This window comes from Puntigrus tetrazona, chromosome 21, assembly GCF_018831695.1.
Source record: "Puntigrus tetrazona isolate hp1 chromosome 21, ASM1883169v1, whole genome shotgun sequence".
Classification (NCBI taxonomy): domain Eukaryota; kingdom Metazoa; phylum Chordata; class Actinopteri; order Cypriniformes; family Cyprinidae; genus Puntigrus; species Puntigrus tetrazona.
This window is the reverse complement of record NC_056719.1, coordinates 11,972,771-11,994,383: the sequence shown is the minus strand read 5'-3', so window position 1 is coordinate 11,994,383 and position 21,613 is coordinate 11,972,771. Positions and strand designations below refer to the sequence as shown.

Below are 21,613 nucleotides of genomic sequence, written 5' to 3'. Positions count from 1 at the left end.
AGGTAGTCGCATGTTATTATAACTTTAATTAATAAGTCATGAATGTGCATGGCACGTATAAATCAAAGCTTCATTCCATTACCAATCTGTTAAGAATTGCATAATGCTGTTTATAATTAGAGTTCATGGTAAGGAACTGGTAGCTGTGGTTGAACATTACTCTGAACATTACTAAAATATTACAAATGTTGTATTTCATATGTGTATTAAATATGTTTTTTTTTTGTTATTGCTTTCATTATTGATAACAAGAAGTAATCTAATTTAACTAGTCTAACGCGATCATTAGATTCTAGATTCTCATTTTAACCACGACTGGCATCTTATCATTGCCAGTAACAACATTTATAATGTTTGTGTTTAATGCACATAACTGATAATACATAAAACCAATAACTTACTATTCTTGCTGGTTCTTTGCATTACTTTGTTATGACTTCACAACACTTTTATCGTAATGCAAGATTTATGAACTAATACGTTTACATGTTTGCATCTCCCAACCGGCTTAATATGTATGGATTTTCTAAAGTAGTAAGCTTGCTAATTAGTTCAGCTGGTAGACTATTGTGTGTTTGAGACCCGTGATACAGAACAAAAACTTGTCAAACAGCAAGCTAAAATCGCAAGTTGGATTAACATTAACCTTCCAGAGCCACTCACCGGACATTTAGTTTCTTAACTGCCAAATAAAAATGTACAATAAACAACAATAAGCATTGCCAGATTCATTTTAATTTGTTTTGGATAAAACTGAATGTACTTTTCGCGCTACTCAGTGTTTCAAATTGTCAAAAAAAAGGAACGTAATATCATTTTGCAGAAATTTCTTTTTTTACCAGTGGTTAGAACTTAAAAAGGAATAGTTTACCCAATAAGACTTCTCTTCATTAGAGACAAATTCTGAGACATTTCCCCATTATATCACTCACCAGTGGTTCTTCTTGCAGTGAATGGGTGCCGTCGGCATAAGAGTCCAAACAGCTGATACAACATAATAAATGAAACAGTATACATCATACAGTTATAAATTAATCCAGTTATTTAATTCTATTTTACAATGTTTTATATTAAATTACACACGTTGTCTTAAAAAAAAAAAAATGTATTTATTATAATTTTTTTTTTTTTTTTTTTTTTTTTTCTTTACCATACATGGATAATAATGTACATAATAATGTAACCTACAGTTTACCAATTATCTTTTTTTTTTTTTTTTTTTTTTTTTTTTTGGAAAATCCATTAATTTTCTGTTATAATTACTAGCATTTTTCACAACATGTAATTTTGTGACAGTTCCAGCTGAAGTCAATTAGTCACTAATGCAATTCCCAGTGTGAAGTGATACATTGCTATATTATGCCACATGCTTGTGCTTTAGGGTAATCTGAGTGCTTAATTTTGCCCCATATGCTTTAGCATCCAATATCCTCATTTATTTTTAGAGAAGAGATTGTTAACTTGCTATGCAATTATCAGGCCTGTAATTCTAGTGAATATAATCATTCAAAGCGGTGTAGAGATGACCATAGCTGATAATAGCAAATTAATACCTCTGAACGTTTGCTCTTAAGAATCGAAATAAAATGAAAAATTAAAGTGTATAACAGCAAGTGTATACCTCGTATATACTATATAATCTGAGTTTAAAAGCAGAATTCATTGGCTCGGTTAACTGCTGACCTTTAAGTTACACGTTTCCAACAAAGATATTGACCCTTAATGACTTGTGATGTTGAATAATGTGAAATTAAGTCAGCACTGAGGCATAATGACTTTTGGTATAGTGTCAAAAATGTGTGCAGAGCATGGTGCTGAATTGTTAAATCGCATAAACCTGGCTGATTAAAATAGGAAGTGCTATTGTGTTATATGATTATGCATAATTTGCATTCATTTCCTATAACACAATTTTGCGCAACTGATCGACTAACTACACCCTAATTTGTGGCCAGGAAATGGAGCCGAATCCTAAATATTTCTTCATTTCATGTCACACATACATTTTTCAGGTCACACAAATATTTTGTGCATTTCAAGATTTCAATTTATTTTTGAATCCCAGCTTTTCATTGTCATCGCACAGCTTTGGGCACCACTTTATTTTCAGGTCAGATGTTTTCAGTGAGAAAGCTTTCGAAGTATTGCATTGAGGAGCTGACGAAGACAGTGTGTTTTCTTCCCCAGAGGAGGTTCTGTAAGTCTATGCATTCTAAATGCAAATGGTAAATAATGTAACCCGAAAGTTTAACTCAACTTGCAACTTTCTGAGGAAAAGGAAACAGTTTGAGAACAACCGTTTTTTCGTTTATGTGCATGTTATTGAAAATAACACCAAATCTCTGTTCCAAAACAGTTCAACTGATGGAGAAAAGTGCTTTCTGATGTGGTACATATACAAACAGCATTGATTTCAATTAAGTTGCCAAGCTAATCGTGCACAACAGCTACTAATTACATCGTCTAGTCAACCTTTTTCTCGCTTTTATACCACCTAGGGATCATTTCTTTTTTTATTACTATTTTATTGTTATTTTATCACTGAATATTTCACAATGCCTTTGGGTCTATAGGTGTCTTAACACCATAAACCATGACCAAAGATTTTAAAAGATGGCATGTTTATATAAATGTTTATATTAAGGCTCATTAGCTTTTTTGGGGGAGCACAACATATATAATGTCACGTAATACAATGATTCAGAGATTTACAGATAAACATTTCCCAAAGGCCTGTGTTGCTAAATTTGGAAAAAATATATATAATCGAATAAACCTAAGCTGAGTCAGTCCTTTTAGCATCTTTAAATAATAACAATATAAATGTCTTTACTTTAGAAAAATCTGTAAAAATGTAAATAGTCAACTATCGATCCGATGACACAACGCATGCAGTGGATTGTATGTAAGTTTTAATTTATGGGTCTTGGAAAATTTGGATAAAGCAGTTTTAGGGTTAAAGGGGAAAAAAAGAAAATTCTGTCATCACTAAGTTGGTGCAGACACACACACACACAAAACATTTCTTTAAAACTTTCTCACATTTCTTTTTTTATGCTACACAGAAGAAATAAAGCTATTTAGGACATCACAAAGATGAGAAAACAAAACTTTCGTATCTGGATGGATTGTCCCTTTAAGAACATGTATAATTAAGATGCAGTTTTGTAACCTATGCTGCCCTAAAATATTGCCTTGAGAAAGGCACCGTATGATGCTGTGGATTCATTATTACTAATGTGAGCGATGTACTCACTCTAGGTGTTTGCTGGGTAATCAACTGTTCTCTCATTATAGCTCTTTAAGGGCAAAACTCTGGCTTCAAAGTGCTGATTGATGCAATTACAAATTCATTTGAGCCCCCTTAATTGTAATTCAGGGAAAAGGTCAATATTATCCAAGCTTACAATATACTTTGTGCTTGCATAATCAGAAATAAACACAAAGCTCACAGTTTAATGAGTGGATTGCACTGGGATCTGTTGATCTCATTTGGTTGCTTTGTTCACAGGAGTTAGTGTTTGCACCTATATCTCAGTTTAACAGACGTGTCTGTCCCGCTGCTTTCTGATGTGTGGGAACTGTGCACGTTTCATGCTCTTTGCATGGCTCACACGTTTGTAACCATGCAGGAGAACACAGAGTTTTCCGTGGAATATCCCCACGGTCAGCGGGTCGTGATGGCTTATGAACTCGGGGATACTGAACTCCCTCAGTGTGTGTAATGACTTGGTGGGTTTACCAGCATCACAGCTGTAGCTTTCTATGACGCAGTCGGCACACACGGCTGGAGGAAAATAGACCCAATACATGGTTTCACAAAACACTGCCTTGAACTGGTTTCCGTTCCAACCTTGTTTGGTTTTTGACCTTCAACTAATGAGGCTCCTTATTTAAAGCTTCAAAGGGTGATGAAGAAAATCAAATATGAATCAAACCATGATTTAGTTGTTCATTTGCATTAATTGTCATCCCTTGAAGTGCTGTTGAGACTGATCGTGGCCTTTATTTTTGTGTCCGTGTCAAGGCAAATATCTATAAATCTCAAATATGTTTGCTAAAATAAATAAGTAAATAAAAAGATTATTTAGGTTTACATTGATTACAGAGGTATTATTAGCTGACATTTTAAATGTGCTTTTTCAGCTATAGTCAATGAATCACCACACCACTTTCTATATTTACTAGAATTAAAGGCCTAATAATTGCATAGTGTATGTGTGTGTGGGTGTTTATCTCTGGAAGTAAAAAAAAATGGGGTGATTAAAACTTCTAATTAAGGCAGATGCAAAGAAGCTATTGATGAATGTTGAATAACATTTATTATTCAAAGTGTGCACCTCATGTTTCTATGAGCTATTTCACTCCTGACCATGTTAGATTACTACACGAATAGATTTCCATTGAAAAAGTTTGGAAAAACCTCCTAAACGTTAAGGCATGAACTATAAACCAATTTTTTTAGGCCGCTAAATTTCAATTAATGAAAAAAGCCAACTCATTTTCAAAGGTGAGCTGGTATGTGAAAGTGTGAGTAATGGCTATTTGATCTCAAGGCTATCGGTCCTTTCAGACTCAATGATTTGAAGTCTTGGCCATGTGGTGGTGTCAGGAGTCATACCCCCAGAATGCATTAAATGCTCAGCTAGCCCATGTTTAATCAACTATGTATCAATGTGGTATCCGGTCTGTGTAAGTCCGTTGCTCAATTTGCCCGACAAGGTCCAGAAGATGAGTGATAGACTTGGTTGGGATTTTTCAAGGTGTGGAGCTTTAGGAGAACATCTATCATGAGTACATGAGCAGACAGTTAATCAGCCGCAATTCCACATGACATGAGACCCTACAGATGCTGGAAAAGGCTAAAAGCAACAGCCATTATTCTCCACGGTAAACATCTAACATAATATATTTAATGACCCATGCCGTTTCTCTGCCCTGATGTCACCTGCTTTCCTCAATATAGCTTGTAGACATACTTAACCATTCACGTTGTTATGCAAAGAGGTAAATGTAATTATAACATTGCTCTTATTGCTAGAGACGTGCTCACCGGAGGTGAGAATGCGGGGGTGTGAGTGTGAGAATTGAACGGGGAGACACAACAAATGAAAAAAAAACAACCCTGTTTACCTTGAATTGTTAAATGAGATGCAGAAAAGAAAATCTGGACGATCAGAGCTGTGACAGCTTTATGTCAAAGGTCAAAACTCGGCCCCTGTGACAAATTCCCATGCAGCTCGAAAGGTTCCCCCAGAGTCCTCTCTGCTCATGATTCAGTTCCACAGGCGGTTTCTTTGTTCGCATCTGACTTGCACATCCAGTTTCTTTGTTTTAAAAGAGAAACTGAGAGAAGGTAAAAAGAAAACAAAACCTGATCTCTCATATTTACTTGAGCAAACAAAATTCTCAGTGTCATCGTGGTAACATTAGCGCTGGGCAAAGATTAATCTTAATTAATCACATCCAAGTGAAGTCTACATGGTATACACATTATGTTCACAAAAACTCAATTGTTTCTCAGCGCTAAATAATTGTTAAAAATGACAAAATATTGTTGTATTATTGTTTTCATCTTAATAAATAAATGAATAAATATCTGGTTTGAAATATTATTCACAAATTCGAACTTAAAGATAACATGCAGAGTAAAGGTTTATGCGTATTTGGTGTGCTGTCTCGGAGAGGGCTCTGAGCTCGGAAATGATTTGCCCAAACATAAAGAGTAGAGATGGGGTGATGGAGGGATGCTGAAAAATTGTTGAGAAACAGAGGTAGGTCTGCTGTGTATATATATATATATATATATATATATATATATATATATATATATATATATATATATATATATATATATATATATACATACACACTCCCCCTGTTTTTGGTAATTAGGCTGATTACTGATTGTGGTCCACACGTGTTAGATTAGGATCATTTTGAGGTTTTTGATTGTCCTCACAATTTTTTACTATCACCATCCCTTTGGAATTCACTAATCAGAACCAGTTAGACCAATCAGTATTTCAGAGAGTCAGTAACAATGAATAAAAAAATGTACATAGGTGATTTACTGGCTAGCGACGTTCAATACAAAAAGTCACTTGTGTATCATTTCATCAAAACAATGGATGAAAGAGATTAGAGACATTAGGGATTTTCACCTTAGAGAATGTGTCTTCGGATTTCAATAAGCCAATTATAAACAAGAGATGCTTAATCCTCTTCATTTCATACAAGGAGAGTCGTAGCAAACGATAATTAATCAGTTTGTTTGCTTTATTCTGTTTACTGTACTCTTTGTATGGCACTGTTTGTTGAGTACAGAACAGCCACAATAGACATAGTCACACAAAGCCAACATGAGACTCTTTTTGAAGTTGTCAAGTGTGTTTAAAGAAGTCCTCTTTATTACTCAATTACACCTCATTGTCCAATGAATATGAATCAAAAGTGAATACGAAAAATGATATGGTCAGAAGACTACAAGCCATACTGTGAGCATCACTGCAAGCGCATGATGAAAGATTTCCTTCTATTTCAACCTTTCCTTTTTCCCCTGACCTTCAGTTCTTACTCATTAGAGATGGGAAATGATGACATTACCAAACTCCTTTCCTACTGTGCTGAGATAATTATCAAGTGTTTGATTTATATAACCCGAGGCGTTCGATTTCTTGAAAGCGCTAATAATGCTGACACTCGCATGCTTTTGAAAGCCATTCAATAGCTTTTGGCAGGGATGTCTCAATCATAGTCATTTAAATGAATCTTACAGTTCAAAGCGTTAAGTCACTGCATTGGAGAGCTTTCTGGCACACATCTGCACAGTCAGCGGAAGTGGGAGCGAGATGATTGAGAAACACGAGATGATAGAACGTTTGACAAGCGCAACCCTTGCAATGCTCAGATAAGTGAATGTGGCAAAAGCATCTGTCAGATTTCAATGCGCACGCTGCTAAATGAGGATGCTGCTTAAAATGAGGCTTTGGAATTTATGTAGGTGCTAATTGGATGATGTGGATTCAATTAAGCACATGTGGATGATGAAGAAGTGTTTACATCTCTGATTTGTTTTGAATTACGGAACTGTAATAGTTGGGGCTTGGTAAAATATACAATAGAAAATTAAATGCAGAGCTTGTATTGTCAGATCAATTCCAACTTCAGACTGCGTTTGTTGAACTTTTTGTTATATAAAACTCACCAAAAAACTTTTCTTAGAATTGTTTTATCATGTTTTTAACATTTATAATGACTATGTTTTTTTTGTGTATATTTTTTTCCCTTATTTAGACTTTGAATAAAATGTGTAGATAATATATGTACACATATATTAGCAAGACAAAGGAGCTGGGGTTATGGGGTTTAAGATGTGGAGTCTTGCAGACAAAAAAAAGAAAAAATCTTCTGTAAAGACTTTAAGCTCAGAATGTTTGATTTATTGATGGAGTATTTACTCAAACGTATCAAAACATCATGGTTATGCTTGCATATTCATTTTGTTTTGCACGTTTTTTGTTATCCTAAATTTGATTTCTCTAAACAAAAGGTATGTATCATATCAAGGTATCTTCAAGGCCGCAGCCTGACCTCAAGCTTTCAGACCTATTGATGTTCTATCAGGAAAGGTTTAACCCTGGTTACATGTATCATGATGTGGAAGATGTCAGGGATGAAACTATATTTAGCCCTTAGCGGGTGGGAGTGTGTTTGTGCTTTAGCAGGATTATTGCTTGACAGTTTCAGTGTTGTCACCAAATCTTTACATCCCACATTTCAAGCACAGCTTATTGAAAAAGGCTGTATTCCTTACATGTAAGCAGTGAATTGGGTTAGATATTATGTAACTTCATTAGCACCTATCCTATATATTATTTTCATCAGTTTTTATCAGTCAGGTAGGCTTTGATAATCCACAAAATAATTTGTCTGGCATAATTCTTTGTGTTCCTACTTGGGTTGTAGTACATGTAGTAATTTTTATTATCAACATGTCATTTTTATTGAATTGTTGTTTGTTTGCTTGTGGTTTATGAAAGAAGTAATTCTAAATACATCCACTTAAGATGTTTTTTTTTCTCCGTCTCTTTCTCTCAGCATCTGTTGCGATTATGATTTATGAAAATATGAAAACAATCCAATATGACAGCTTCGCAGCTTGAGAAACATCATAAAAATAAACTGTAAATTTACTATTATGAGTCTAAAGATAACTAAGTTATGTAAATGTTCTGTATAGCTGGATGAACTACTTACACAGACGTTTAATAAACAATAACAAAAAGAAAATGTCCTGAAAATGTACTCACCTCCATGCCATGCAGGGTGTAGACGAGTTTGGATCCACTCACCAGTGGTTTAATGTGTGAAATATTGAACCATACAATGCCAGATTAACCCTACAATGCCAGATTAATCTTTATCAAGTGTGGAGAATTAAATAATATTGGCCAAGGTTTTTAAAAATGTGTTCTTTACTCATTATCTGCAAAATGTCAAGAGACTTGCACACAAAACATGGCTAACTAAGAGCCACTCACTGAATTAAAGAAACAGCACGAGGCCGTGTGACAACAATGCAGCATATATTTTATTCAGCTATTTAAAATTAGAAAAGAATAGAAAATATGCCGTATACAGTCTATACAGTAGGCTATGGAAATAGCAGTTTTGAATATAGCCCAGATGTGTTAATGTAAAGCTGTATGATGCCATCCAGTGGTCAGTCAAATGCACTTCAACTCATAAACGCATTTATAATTATAAATAATTATAAAATATTTCATTTTATTTTCTCGGGACAAATTTCATTATTTAAAGACTGCTTGTATATATCGAGACCAAACTGAAATTACAGTTTTGACAGATTGGCCTAATTTAAGTAATAAAAATCATATGATTCACGTATTTTGTACATCGTCTGATTTTCAAGCTTAAAGAAACTTTTGAATCAAAAAAAGTCTGTCTATATCAGTCACCATATAACTTCATTTCTAATTGTATGGCATTTACAACGAAAACACGCCTTCCGCGTCTTTCTTTAATGCAATTTAGCATTTGTCGTTATTGTTATCATTATGTAATGATCTACAGCGCGTTTGTTAAAATTTGCATCTTTGTTTTACTCCACTCGTCAACATCCGCAAAATTGACCTATTTTTGTGACTCCCATTTTTGGCCTGCCTCGCTGGCGTAAACAGTGTGGAGGCGTCGAGCGCATGGCGGACCAATCAGAGCGCTCGTTTCAGGAGCAGCCAATGAGGGGGGCGCTTCTTATCGCGCCTTGAAACTCTCACAGCCGCCATGATGCTTGTTTGCCTTCAGTGAGAAAGAGCAGCGGATCAGAAACAAAGGAAACGCGCACTCGTCTTTGTGAACTGGTATGAGCTTACAGGTAAAGCTAAAACGTGTTTGAGGCATTTCTAAATGTATGTAGTGGTATGCGATCAACGGGATGGATTTTCTTTCACATTGCTTTGCTGTGCTTTTTGTGTTGGTCTAGTTTTGTAAATGTATAATCGCATGTTAGCTAGTTAGCCCATGAGCTAATTTGCTCAATCTGAACATAGAGGAAATGATGGGTCGATAAGACTGGTATCCTTAAATTTGTTTCAGCTGCGTGCGTGGGCGCTTTAAAATCTATGATGGATTGAATTTAGCGACCAAGCGATTTTGAATGTTAAGATCTATGTTGTTGGTTATGTAAGCAACCTACTGTGTCCGTAGGGAAGCTACATAGTTACTACCACAGGCTTCTTTATTTATTACCGTTTTAAAACTTCGCGGATTACTTCTGATTGTTCCAGGCGTTTCACATCGCACAAATGAACTTGCAAAGTACATCCAAGGATATCTAGAAAGGTTTCCTCAAGCAAACGGTTAACGCTTACATTGTAGGGGGTCCGATCAAACTAATTCACTTAAGCAGTTAGACAGCAAATCTGTGGCAAGTACATATTACGATCTAAAGCCAATTCATTTCCTAATTACTGTTCTTAATTGACTCATTAAGACTCCTCGCAGGTTGTCGTTTTATCTGTGAATTTGACTCGCACGGCTAGCAGTCCTAGCTCTGTAACGTGGCTCTGGGAAATAAACACGAGGTGGTGGTGTTTTTGTTTGGGTTCCGTTGCACAGCGATGATGAAATTCAAAAAATGAACCGCATCTGGCCCGTTGGTTTACTGATTAGTTAGTGATTAACACTGTAGTTATGTAATGGAAATATACTGCCACCGTGTTTATTTGGAGTGCGGTTAGCAAGGACGTCAGCTGCACCTTTATTTCTTGGGATTAGCGATATGAACCGACTTTCTGTTTGCGACATGACTAACAACTTAAGTGTAATGAAATTCGGTTCTATAGAGTCGCCCTTTGCCTAAAATGCCAGCTGCTCGAGAACGCTAGAAGTTTGCTACCGCTAGTTTATGAAACTTTACCACAAGTTGTCATCTTAGCCTTTCCATTTTGTCGAGTGCGAATTAGTCTTGTGCGGTATAAAACTTTTACGGTTCGCTTTAATTGAAAGCAGCTTTATGTAAATTTGAGAAGCGCGTTGACGTTGAGCTGCGCTCGAGCATCTATTTGTCATACGCGTAATGGAAAAATCCCCTCAGCTATTGATCCTGGAATTGCTTTTGAGTGCGTTCCCACTCCTGCTCCCTTGCGCTTTCTGAGGGTTTTCGGTGTCGTCTTTTGCTGGGTATCCCACCTGTTCTTTGCGCAGTTGCACCCAGTCTGCTTCCTGTCACACAAAACCACTTCGTGTGTATGAAGTGCATGTGCTGTACGTTTCCGGTGTTGTAGTGAAAGTGATTTTGTTGTTTGTTTCAGTATTACAGGGATGCCCAAGGAAAAATATGACCCGCCAGACCCAAGGCGGATGTACACTATAATGTCCAGTGAGGAGGCGGCCAATGGGAAGAAGTCATATTGGGCAGAGCTGGAGATTGTTGGTAATTATTGGGGTCTCAAGGGGGGTCAATATATTAGTGAACTCAAAATGCACTCAGATTGTGTGACATAAATTATAGATTTGATTTTGAGCAATTAATCCATGCTTTGCTTTTTTTTTTTTTTTTTTTTATAAACCTTATTGTTTTTTAATGAAAACAACACGTAACTGGAAATTCCAGTGAAAATGCCAGACTTCTTTCTGGTGATTGTATAAAGGAGTTCTCAAATCATTTAGTCGGGTTTAACACACCCATAAGATCATGTTCGCCTGCCTCCACTTTTGAGCTTGATGCCCGCATCTCAGAATCCAAACAATAGCAGAACATGAAACAAGTGTCCTGCATTTTTTTCCCCCCATTATACTCAGATGTTTGGCACAATATGGAACAAAAGCTGTGTTGTTGATTGTTTCGTCATGACTTTCAGTGCTCGTTATTCCAATGGATCATGTTAGTGCTAATTAATCAGTGTAGTAACTTGCTCCACCTTTAACCACTTTTGGTTTTGGCTAAGGTGACATTGTTGGAATGTTATATAATAACCAGAGAGCTTTTTGCACTTGTTTACCCTGTTGTAGTCGTCAGGTGTTAATTTATTTGCTTTTTTCCTTTCCAATAGTTAATGCAGCAATAATACCCTTTTTATTGTAATGACAATGTATTATGGCGATAACTAAATGTTAAAAACGATCAGTTGGTTTTTTTTTTTTAAATTGACTCAAATCTGCATGCGCTGCTCATCAACCGGTCGTGTTGCTTTACAGTAGGATATAACACATTTAAATAGACAGAACTGAGAGGAGCAAGACTAAGCTGTTGCAGTAAAAGTGTGCAAGGCAGTTGCTTTATATTGTGCTTTTTAATGTTTGGAGATGTTTTCTCAACTTTTTGTGGTTGCATCCTTATCTGTAAGTGTTAAATCCTGCAAATATTTTCGTTTTTCATAAAGGTTATCCACAGTGATTGAGTCTGAAACGTCACAGAAGTTTTTTCTTTCTCCATTTAGTAGTTTACTTTTTAAATGGTGGTCAAAAGGTAAATCTGTGTGCTTTTTATTTTGCCTACTTACTACAGAGTAGGAGAAAATGGTACGTAACGAAAGTAGTACATTCGAAACCTCAGTATTCATAAGAGTAGATGAGAAATCCCTGGTTGTCCTACTGCTTCAGCTCGGATTCTGAAGTGCGCATCGGGTGGACACTTTTCTGTCCCGGGAGGCCATGAGAGAGGCGATTTAGCTTTTTGCATGTAATCTGTAGCAGAGCCTACCAGGATGCATTAACTGTTGTTTTTATAGCCTTCAGCTTATACTTTAGGCAGGATGTGAAATATATATCAGTCAATGAAATAATCATTAGTTGCATCCCTGCAGTTTAAAAAGATTTAATTTGGGATGTTTATTTTCTCCAGTATTGCCTTTTTGATTAGTTTTTTTTCCTTTTGTTTAACAAGAAAATGCATCAATACATCAAATTTGTTAATGCTCTTTCATGTTGATATCAAGTTATAATGTTAACTTAATGTTCATGCTGCTTTTCTTTTTTGCAGGAAAAGTGAGGAGTTTAAGTACAGCATTATGGTCTCTTACCCACCTCACTGCTCTTCATATCAGTGATAACTCGCTTTCACGAATCCCGCCCGACATTGCCAAACTACAAAACTTGGTGTACCTGGACCTCTCGTCCAACAAGATCAGGAGCCTGCCCTCTGAGCTAGGCAACTTGGTTAATCTCAGGTGAGAAGCTTATTTTCCTGTTTATTTGCCGCTGTAAATTGCACGGCTTGAAAATAGACAATGAAACCAGCATTAAGATTTGATTTTAAGGCACACGGATGACACTATTGTGGTAGCGTGCAGTTTTTCTTTTTTTCTTTTTTTAATATATAAACCCTATGCTTGCTTTTTTTCGAGTCGTTAAGCCTCCAGGCTTTAATTAGGTCCTATATTCTTCAGAGGTGATGTTTGCCTCCAGGGGCTGTGCTCTGATAACACCACCATTCTTATATGTGGGTGACGCAGTGGTTTGCTCTGAATCAATTTAATTTGTCACAGGTTGAAATATGTTGCCACTTCTCTTGTAGTGTGATTACTGCTGCTTGGGATGGTTGTAAATCATGTTCTGAGAGCAACTGAAATGCTACTGTATTAGGTATCTTTGAAAGTGGCTGGGATTTCATCCAACTACTGAAATGCACCAGACTACAATAGGTTTTGTGCAGTGTGGCAGCTCAAAGGCTAGTAGAGGACGTTCAGTTTTTATAGTATTTGGGTTTTCATGCAAACTTTGATTCCTGTATGTTTTTGTTTATTGCTGTATGATTACAACTGTTTTCATGGCTTGCAAATTTTTTTTTTGTCTGTTTCACAGGGAACTGCTTTTAAATAACAACCAGTTACGAGTTCTGCCTTTTGAGCTTGGAAAACTCTTTCAGTTACAAACGTTGGGTTTGAAAGGTACTACTTCCTTTTATAACCCATATGTTTAGTTTTGCAGGCCCTGATGGACTTTTTAGAAGACTCTGCTTTTTCTGTGCTGTTTTAGAAATAGTAAAAGGTTATAATCTAACCAGAATGTACTACTATTATTAGTACCAAGAAAATCATAATCTAATTGGTAAATATGTGAAGGGTGCAGAGCTTTTCCAGATGTGGATTCCATGTGGGCCTAATTAATTGTTGATATTTTGTCGTTTGCATTTAATACCTGTTCTTTTTAATTTTAGAAATATGTGGCTCATTCTACAGATGCAACAATGTCACTTTTAGACAGGAATTGTAGTGCTGGCTTTTCAATTTTTTTTTCACAGCATTGAAAAACTTATGCAAATCATATTTTTTTTTTTAGTTTTTTCCCTCTTTCAATCCAAGTGGTGTTAGGATTAGTGATGGCATTTTTCTGGAAAAATTCAGAAGTAAATGTAATTTTGCAAGTCATCTCTGAACTGGTTACTAGTTACACATGTTTTTGTGACGTGCCACATCTCATGTTTGGTTGTGTCCTGTAGGAAACCCACTTGCACAAGAAATCTTGAACCTCTACCAAGAGCCTGATGGGACACGTCGGCTCCTCAACTACCTGCTGGACAATCTCGCAGGCACCAAACGTGGTGAGTAAGCCCTTGTACAGCTGCCCCGCTTGTGTGGCAAGCACTGTAAAGCTTCTATTCTTGTGCATGCTCTGTAGAACAGATTAATTTCATGCAATGAAATGAGTCATGGCATTGTTGTCTGATTGAACATTTTCTTTTGATTCTCTCTGAATTACTGTGGAGATAATTGCTATGTTCTTGCATGGCAATGCGGCGGTCAGACCATTTCCATTGAGTCACTGTTCACTTTTTACTGAAAGGTTCACTCACTGAGTGTATCATTTTTATTTTTACTACAGTACCTATTGAACAGCCACCACCTCGCTCATGGATACCACTGCAGGAGCACGACAGAACACGGCCAGCAGGTGAGGCACTTTCACTTCAGTTCATTGTTACACAGGCCATCACTGCACTACTACCCTTGTGCAGCAATTTAGAGGCGTCTATTTTAGTAATACCATGCAAGAAAGCTTAGAGGTGGTTTTACTTCATGAGACAGTAATGCAACATTATTTAATTAATAGGTGATTTTTAAGATTTTGTACAATTTCATTAGACCAAAAAAGATTTTATTTGCCTGAGATTTAATTAGACAAAGTCGGGAGTTCTGAAAATTATTTCTCCCAGTATGAAAGACATTTGTCAATAGTCCCTGTGCCATCAGTGGTTCAACCATGTTATGAAGCCATGAAAATCACTGCAGGCACAATCACTTTACCTGGAAACAAACTGCTCCCCACAGATTTGTTGACTTTAGGTTTAAATTATATTTTAAACATGAACAAAGCTTTTACAGGGTGTGCCAAAATTTTCACTTTGGTGTGGCGTAACCCTTCAAGCTAAAAAACAAAAAGCATGACTGAGTGAACAGCCCTTTGGAATTATTCTCCTTTTCTGCACTTCCATTAAGTTAATGAATAAATATAATAAAAATAAGAAAGATCTTTCAGAACATATATGCTGGCTACAGTTTGATGAGCTCTGTAACAATATTTTAAAACTAAATTCATCTTATTTGCATTTTTCTTTTTTTTTTCTGCTACTACTTTGAGAAGTTAATTTTTACTTTTTTTAGTGATTTTTTTTTTTTTTTTTTTTTTTTTTTGGTAGTGAGGATTGACATTATGAATGAATTCCTTTTAGTGTCATACCCCTAAAATATATTTGATGTTAATGTATATGAACAGGTTGCACATCTGTGAAAATGATAGCACTCATGTCTATTATTGAGGTAAAAGTGGTTGTTGTTAATAATAATAATGTATATGTATATTTTTTTTTTTTGCATTTTATGTTCTTTCAATTCAAAAAGCAAAGTTATATCATAGTCACAAAAAGTGACTTGGATATGTTTTTGAGCTTTTCTCAGTATTCATGAGAATGAAGTCTTGTGATCCAGTCAATGTGCTGTATTATGCATGAGTTCGTCTTACAGCTGAGAATTAAAATCTCATGAAAGGGCTTCCATGCTGTCAGTTCACCTCAGTGAACATGACCCTAACAATATTTCAATATGCAACATGGTGCACGCGTAAGAATACTGCAGCGAGTTTAACCATGGTCTTGGGTTTAGCACATTGCTACACCAGTGTGTGCACCCATATCTGGACTGCAGCAATATTTTCGTTTTCATGCTCTTGAATCAGCACAGTGTGTGTGCACTTATCTTCATCAGATAAAATACACTCTAATAAAGGAGCTGATAAAGCATTCCCACTTGACCATATTTTTTAATTTTTTTTTAAATGCCCATTTCTGTAGTCTTTTTCAGGTGAGGTCAGTGCTGCAAACAGGGTTTCATGATACTTAAGACACATAAGAAATTATAGTAGTACTAATAAAATAAAGAGTATCACAGCATCTTTATATCTATTTCTTTCAACCTCACTGAAGTCTTTCTTCCTCTCTCTACATTTCCCAGCACTTTTCTCTGTAATGTGCTACAATGTGCTGTGTGACAAGTACGCCACGCGTCAGCTCTATGGCTACTGTCCCTCTTGGGCCCTCAATTGGGACTACAGGAAGAAATCCATCATGCAGGAGATTCTCAACTGCAGTGCGGATATTATCAGCTTACAGGTTTGTCAGCCTTTCACATGACTCGAGATGTAGAACTGTTCTTTCAAGGTATTCCTAACTTTGGATGAACTCCTTTTCATTGCAGAATCAGACGGTGTATCAAACTGTTCAGTTAGGTCATTTATACGGAGTCATAAATTCTACTGTTGTGTCCAATAGGAAGTGGAAACGGAGCAGTACTACAACTATTTCCTGGTGGAACTGAAGGAACAAGGTTACGAAGGATTCTTCAGTCCTAAGTCCCGAGCCAGGACCATGTCTGAATCTGACCGCAAACATGTGGATGGCTGCGCAATCTTCTATAAAACAGAGAAGTGAGTCCGTCATAAGCATAAGTCTTGAATTTAGTAGTTTGAACAACAGTTCTAGCATGTTGTGTTTGCCTGTAGTCCTGACCTCGCTGTTTCTGTTGAGCAGGTTCAGTCTGGTGCAGAAACACACAGTGGAGTTCAACCAGCTGGCTATGGCAAATTCAGAAGGGTCAGAGGCCATGTTGAACAGGGTGATGACGAAGGACAACATCGGAGTCGCTGTCTTACTAGAGCTGCGGAAAGAGATTATGGAGCAGTCTGGTCTGTTTTCTTCTCCCCCTTTATTTTTGCTCTAGGTAGATGTTAGTCCTAGTTTGACTAAATCTGAAAATTTTCCTACAGATGTTTAGATATCACTATTACCAAAAAGTATTGACACTTTAAATTAATCCCAAACATTGCAATACAATGAATCAATCGGTCTGCTTCGCACAAACAAAAATGTCTTGTACATGTGGTGTTTAAAACTAGTCAGATTAATGTTTGTAATGGACTCGTTTAGAAGTAAAGTCTTATTTTACATTTTTTTTTTTTTAGGTGTTACAGCATTTGCTTTCATAAAAACCCTTGGCCACGTTTATGGAGTTATACAAAAGCTTTAAATGAGGATCAGCCAATTATATTTAAAGACTAGATTAATTTTCTAGCTATACATGCACTTTTTTTTTTCTATTTCAGCATTTAGATTCTTTTGTCATTTTAATGCTCACTCTGTTCATATTTAATATTTAAATAAACAAAAAAACCTCTTTAGAATTGCAAGTAAATGTCACAGTTCTGTACCTTTTTTATTAAAACAAATTTGTCTTTATATAAAGAACATTAATGAAAATAAAATATATTAAACTTTCAACAAGTTGCCACTGTACTAAATTAAAACTAGTTTCAAGGTAAACTAAATAAAAATTTAAGTAAAAATGAAAACCATAGACGTTTACCATAACAGCAAATTTAAATATATTACCTGAAAAGAAAATAAGATGCACTAGCACTAATGTAATAGTGTCTCGATGGTAGTCACACTTTAATAGTAGTGTTTTTTTTTTGTTTTTTTTTTTATAGTGGAGATTAATTCATTTAGCTTCAGTGTTAAACAGGAAAGTAACAGAACCAGTAATGTAACTCAAATAACTAGGCAAATCCAAAATGCTATAAAATAGCTGCAGCAAAACAATCGTGTCATTCTTCAGCTCCAGTCAGATCAGTGTTGGTTCAGTTTAGAAACTGTAAAGTTCATTCATTACAAAATGAGCTGCTCAACTCAAGGCAGTAGTTTTTAAATGATGGGTTTCATTCACAAAGCAATATCTAATCGGTGCCTCCCTTTTCTATAGCCGGAAAGCCTCTGCATGGCATCGAGAAACAGCTCCTCCTCGTGGCCAATGCTCATATGCACTGGGACCCAGAGTACTCGGATGTTAAGCTTGTCCAGACCATGATGTTTCTGTCCGAAGTGAAGAACATTGTGGACAAAGCCACTCGCAGTCTCAAGCTTTCCTCCGTCTCAGGAGAACCTAATGCCATCCCTCTCGTCCTGTGCGCTGACCTCAACTCTCTACCTGAGTCGGGTACGTATGCCTGAAACAATGTTAAGAGATTTGATTTTTTTATTCTTGATTTTATTGAGAATTTTTGTGCCTGCGCAGGTGTGGTGGAGTACCTGAGCACAGGTGGTGTGGACAGCACCCACAAGGACTTCAAAGAGCTGCGATATATTGACAGCTTGACCAACTTCAACTGCAATGGCAAGAACGGCACCTCCAGTACCAGGATCACGCACGGCTTCAAGCTGAAGAGTGCCTACGAGAACGGCCTGATGCCTTACACCAACTACACATTTGACTTTAAGGTTTGCCTTAGTATTTTATTATCCACATATATATTTATATATATATGTATGTGTGTGTGTTTGTAGTATATTTTGTCTTGGTGTCAAGCCATCAATTTCACAATTGTAATGTTGTTTTTCTCCCCAGGGCATCATTGACTACATCTTCTACTCTCAACCTTTGCTTAATGTGCTGGGTGTGCTGGGTCCCTTAGACCCCCACTGGCTCCTCGAGAACAATGTCACTGGCTGCCCCCATCCCCATATCCCTTCTGATCACTTCTCCCTGTTTGCACAACTGGAGCTGCTCCTGCCCTATCTGCCTGTTGTCAACGGCATTCATCTGCCTGGTCGCAGGTAGTTCTCCGAGCCAGCAGGAGGAGCTCCATGCCCTGCCTTTCTCTCTCGCAGGGAAGAGAGAATGACGCAAGGGCTGTTGTGTATAAATCTGAATCCCTTAAGAGGAGATGGGTATGGCAAACTTTTATTCCCATGGATTTTAACTGAAGCAGACGCTAATGTCAGTCTTATCTTTACCACCTCCCACCCTCCTTTTTTTTTTTTTTCTTTTCCACCTTTTCATTTCTGGGCACAATTAACGTTCTGTTTTTTTGTTGTTGTTTTTTTCCTTGAAACCCTAAGGGCCCTGAGTGATCATGTAAGTTTTACCTAAAGACAGGAAAAAAAGCTTTTTTTTTTATAAATATCTAAATGGCAATATTTTTGAAACTCATGCAGGGAGTCCAAATCGAACAAGTTATCATGAGATGCGTAATTTGGATCATGCTGCTGTGAGGCCAGTTTAGAGCAAGCAGCTGAATTTGATTTAAAAAAAGAATTTCACCAGCTTAGGTCAGAGAGTTCGATCTCCAGGAGCAACCCTTTAAGAAGGGCTTTTAACATGTAAAGAGAGCTGGCCGAACTCTTACATTTGCACTCAGTGGTGCTGAGGCCTCTCCACGGATGCTCTAGCTGTACACCGGTGACAGGTTTACACGGCCCGCCATCACCACCTAGCGGGCCTTGTCCGTTGCGTAATTAAATCTATTGGATGCCAGTGCAAATGCACCTTTTTTATTCATGCTTTTAAGAAAGCAACATTTCAAGAGCCAAAATGGCAGACTTATGGAGTTATCTATAGCTTCATGTGCCATAGAGCCCTCTCCTTGAGCGGAGGTGCCTGCTGATCTGCCCCGTACGGCTGAATAAAGGGTGTCAGTGAACAGAAATCATCTGGAATGGCTTTGTATTAGAGTATGCCAGTAGCCTTTGCACCTGAGGAAGTTTGGCAGAAAATAATGCTAGAACAGGCAAAGACAAGCACATCCCACGCAGAGATGGACAAATTAGATGCCTCGCCCAGCCAAGACTCCAAATTTTTTTTTTTTTTCCCCTCTATATGATTGTACACAAGCAACAAGTCCTGATCTACTGCATTTTTTTTTTTTTTTTTGTACGTACACTTAGATTTGGATGAAAAATGATTGTATTGTAAATGAAAGCTAAATTTCTATCCATTTTAGATGTTCATCTTAATGAGCATTCAAAAGACCAGCGTGTGTAAAATAATTTTTTTTTCAGGTTTTTGCTGTGTAAAGTTGCACTTGTCCAGGTTCCCGTTTTTACCTAGTGCACTTTTTTTTTTTTTTTTTTTGTTATCTGATGTATAATTCCTCTGAGGCAGATATCTGGTGTTGTGTTCCTGTTACTCACTTTGATATTCAAGAACATATGACATTGTGCCTCACTGATTGGTTTCTCTAAGCGCACTGCCAGTGCTATCAGTGAACACCTGAACAGCCTCAATCTCTGTACATCCTCACCATCCTGATACAATATCCTCATTTCTGTTTTTCTTTTTTGTTTTTGTGCTCTATCGAATATCTTATACTTCTGATCTTTTTGGGTGTCTACGAAGTCGAGTAATGTGAGTGTTTCTGCTGTGCCGATCTGCGCTCGTGATTTGGAGAAATCCTGTTGTTCTCCTGTAGGTTTTTTTTTTTTTTTTCCACCTCCCCTTTTTAATTCTCTATTTACTGCCACTTCCTCCCTCTCGACTCAGGCAATTCTCTTTAACCGTATATTTTGCTTGTGTATATCTCCTTGTTTGGATCTCCTGTATTTCACTTCCTGGTAGATCATGGTTATCTCCTCGTGTCGTGCCATCTTATGCATTCTGCCACAAGGCCAAGTGTAAAGCTGGATTTACTACTGTAAAGCCTGTTCTCTGACCTGATGAAAACACACATGGTGATTTTTGTCTGTTTTCTGCTCTAAACGCAAGGCCAGAGTACCGTTAGTGCAGCGCGGTCTGATTTTTAACTTCGTCTACGGTGGCATTGTTGTTTATTGCCGCGTGATCGCGAAGCCAATTTGTTTTCTTTTTTTTTCCCCCTTCCTTTTTGAGTTTGTCTTGTTTTAAAAATCGAATGGATTGACAAGCACTTATTGTAGATCACTGGTGCAGCTACTCATTGCTTTTTAAAAAAAAAAAAAATGAAAACATACTTTTGCCATGAGGCAGAGGTCAATTTTAATGACTTTTATTAAGCAAGAGTAAATAGATGAACTGGGGAGGACCTTCTTATAGTTCCCCTTTTGGTGTCCCTTTTTATTCCTCACATTATCTCAGTCAGTTTTGTTTTTCTTCTGGTTGTTTTTAATTGAAAGCAACTTGTCTGGTTATATTGGATTGCTGATAGTGTTGTAGTAAAAAGATTTTTTGTAAAGTGTGAATAAATAATGTATCACGTTTCCTTTCTTTGACATGAATTGTGTTGATGTGTGTATTATATCTAATAGTTTGTCATTTTCATTTTGCTTTTGTTTTGTAATACTCAAAACCAAATTTTTTGTAAAAATGTTGGCACACTGAATTATAGATTTATATTGTTGCTAACCTTCACAATACTTTTGAGAAAAAAAAATACGTCAATGAAATCAGTCTCACAGAGAAATAAAGAGCTGTCATTTGTCACCAAACAATTTCAACTTTGACCCTGAGCTTTGTGGCATTTCATCTTGTTTAAAAGCCAGTTAGTTTTAAAGTGTACAAATGTTTGGGTTGTGGTAAGCATAGCAGACACTACTCTTGTTTTTGTTTTTTCTCCTCTCCTGTTTTTCCTACTTTTTTTGTAGGCGTTTTCTTGCTATTGATCTCCAGAAGAGAAGGTTAAGGGTAGATGAGATGACATCTTTTTATATTAGCAAGTGTTCTTAATCTCCTTCCTTGTTCTGTGCACTCCTCGGTGTCATCGACCTCTGAAAAAGTCACTTCTAATAAATTGTGCATGTTTAGATATTGTTGCCATCGCCATATCGTTGTTTAGAGGCATTCATTTCCTT

The 21,613-nt window shown here is 36.8% G+C and overlaps 1 protein-coding gene across 1 annotated transcript; it reads left to right on the top strand.

Annotated features, from left to right (window-relative positions):
- Window positions 1–9,311: 9,311 nt before the first annotated feature.
- Window positions 9,312–21,271, top strand: cnot6a (CCR4-NOT transcription complex, subunit 6a). The gene is made up of 12 exons (XM_043221829.1): window positions 9,312–9,397; window positions 10,836–10,957; window positions 12,506–12,692; window positions 13,327–13,412; window positions 13,964–14,065; window positions 14,347–14,415; window positions 15,972–16,129; window positions 16,289–16,443; window positions 16,547–16,701; window positions 17,775–18,008; window positions 18,087–18,289; window positions 18,417–21,271. Exons 2-12 carry the CDS (start codon window positions 10,846–10,848, stop codon window positions 18,627–18,629), a joined length of 1,674 nt encoding a protein of 557 aa, XP_043077764.1. The 5' UTR covers window positions 9,312–9,397; window positions 10,836–10,845; the 3' UTR covers window positions 18,630–21,271.
- The last annotated feature ends 342 nt before the right edge of the window (window positions 21,272–21,613 follow it).

Coding starts and splice junctions, on each gene's coding strand:
- cnot6a (XM_043221829.1), top strand. CDS start 10,846: ATGCCCAAGGAAAAATATGACCCGCCAGACCCAAGGCGGATGTACACT. Junction 10,958..12,505: donor GGCAGAGCTGGAGATTGTTG/GTAATTATTGGG, acceptor TCTTTTTTGCAG/GAAAAGTGAGGAGTTTAAGT. Junction 14,066..14,346: donor TCTCGCAGGCACCAAACGTG/GTGAGTAAGCCC, acceptor TTTTTACTACAG/TACCTATTGAACAGCCACCA.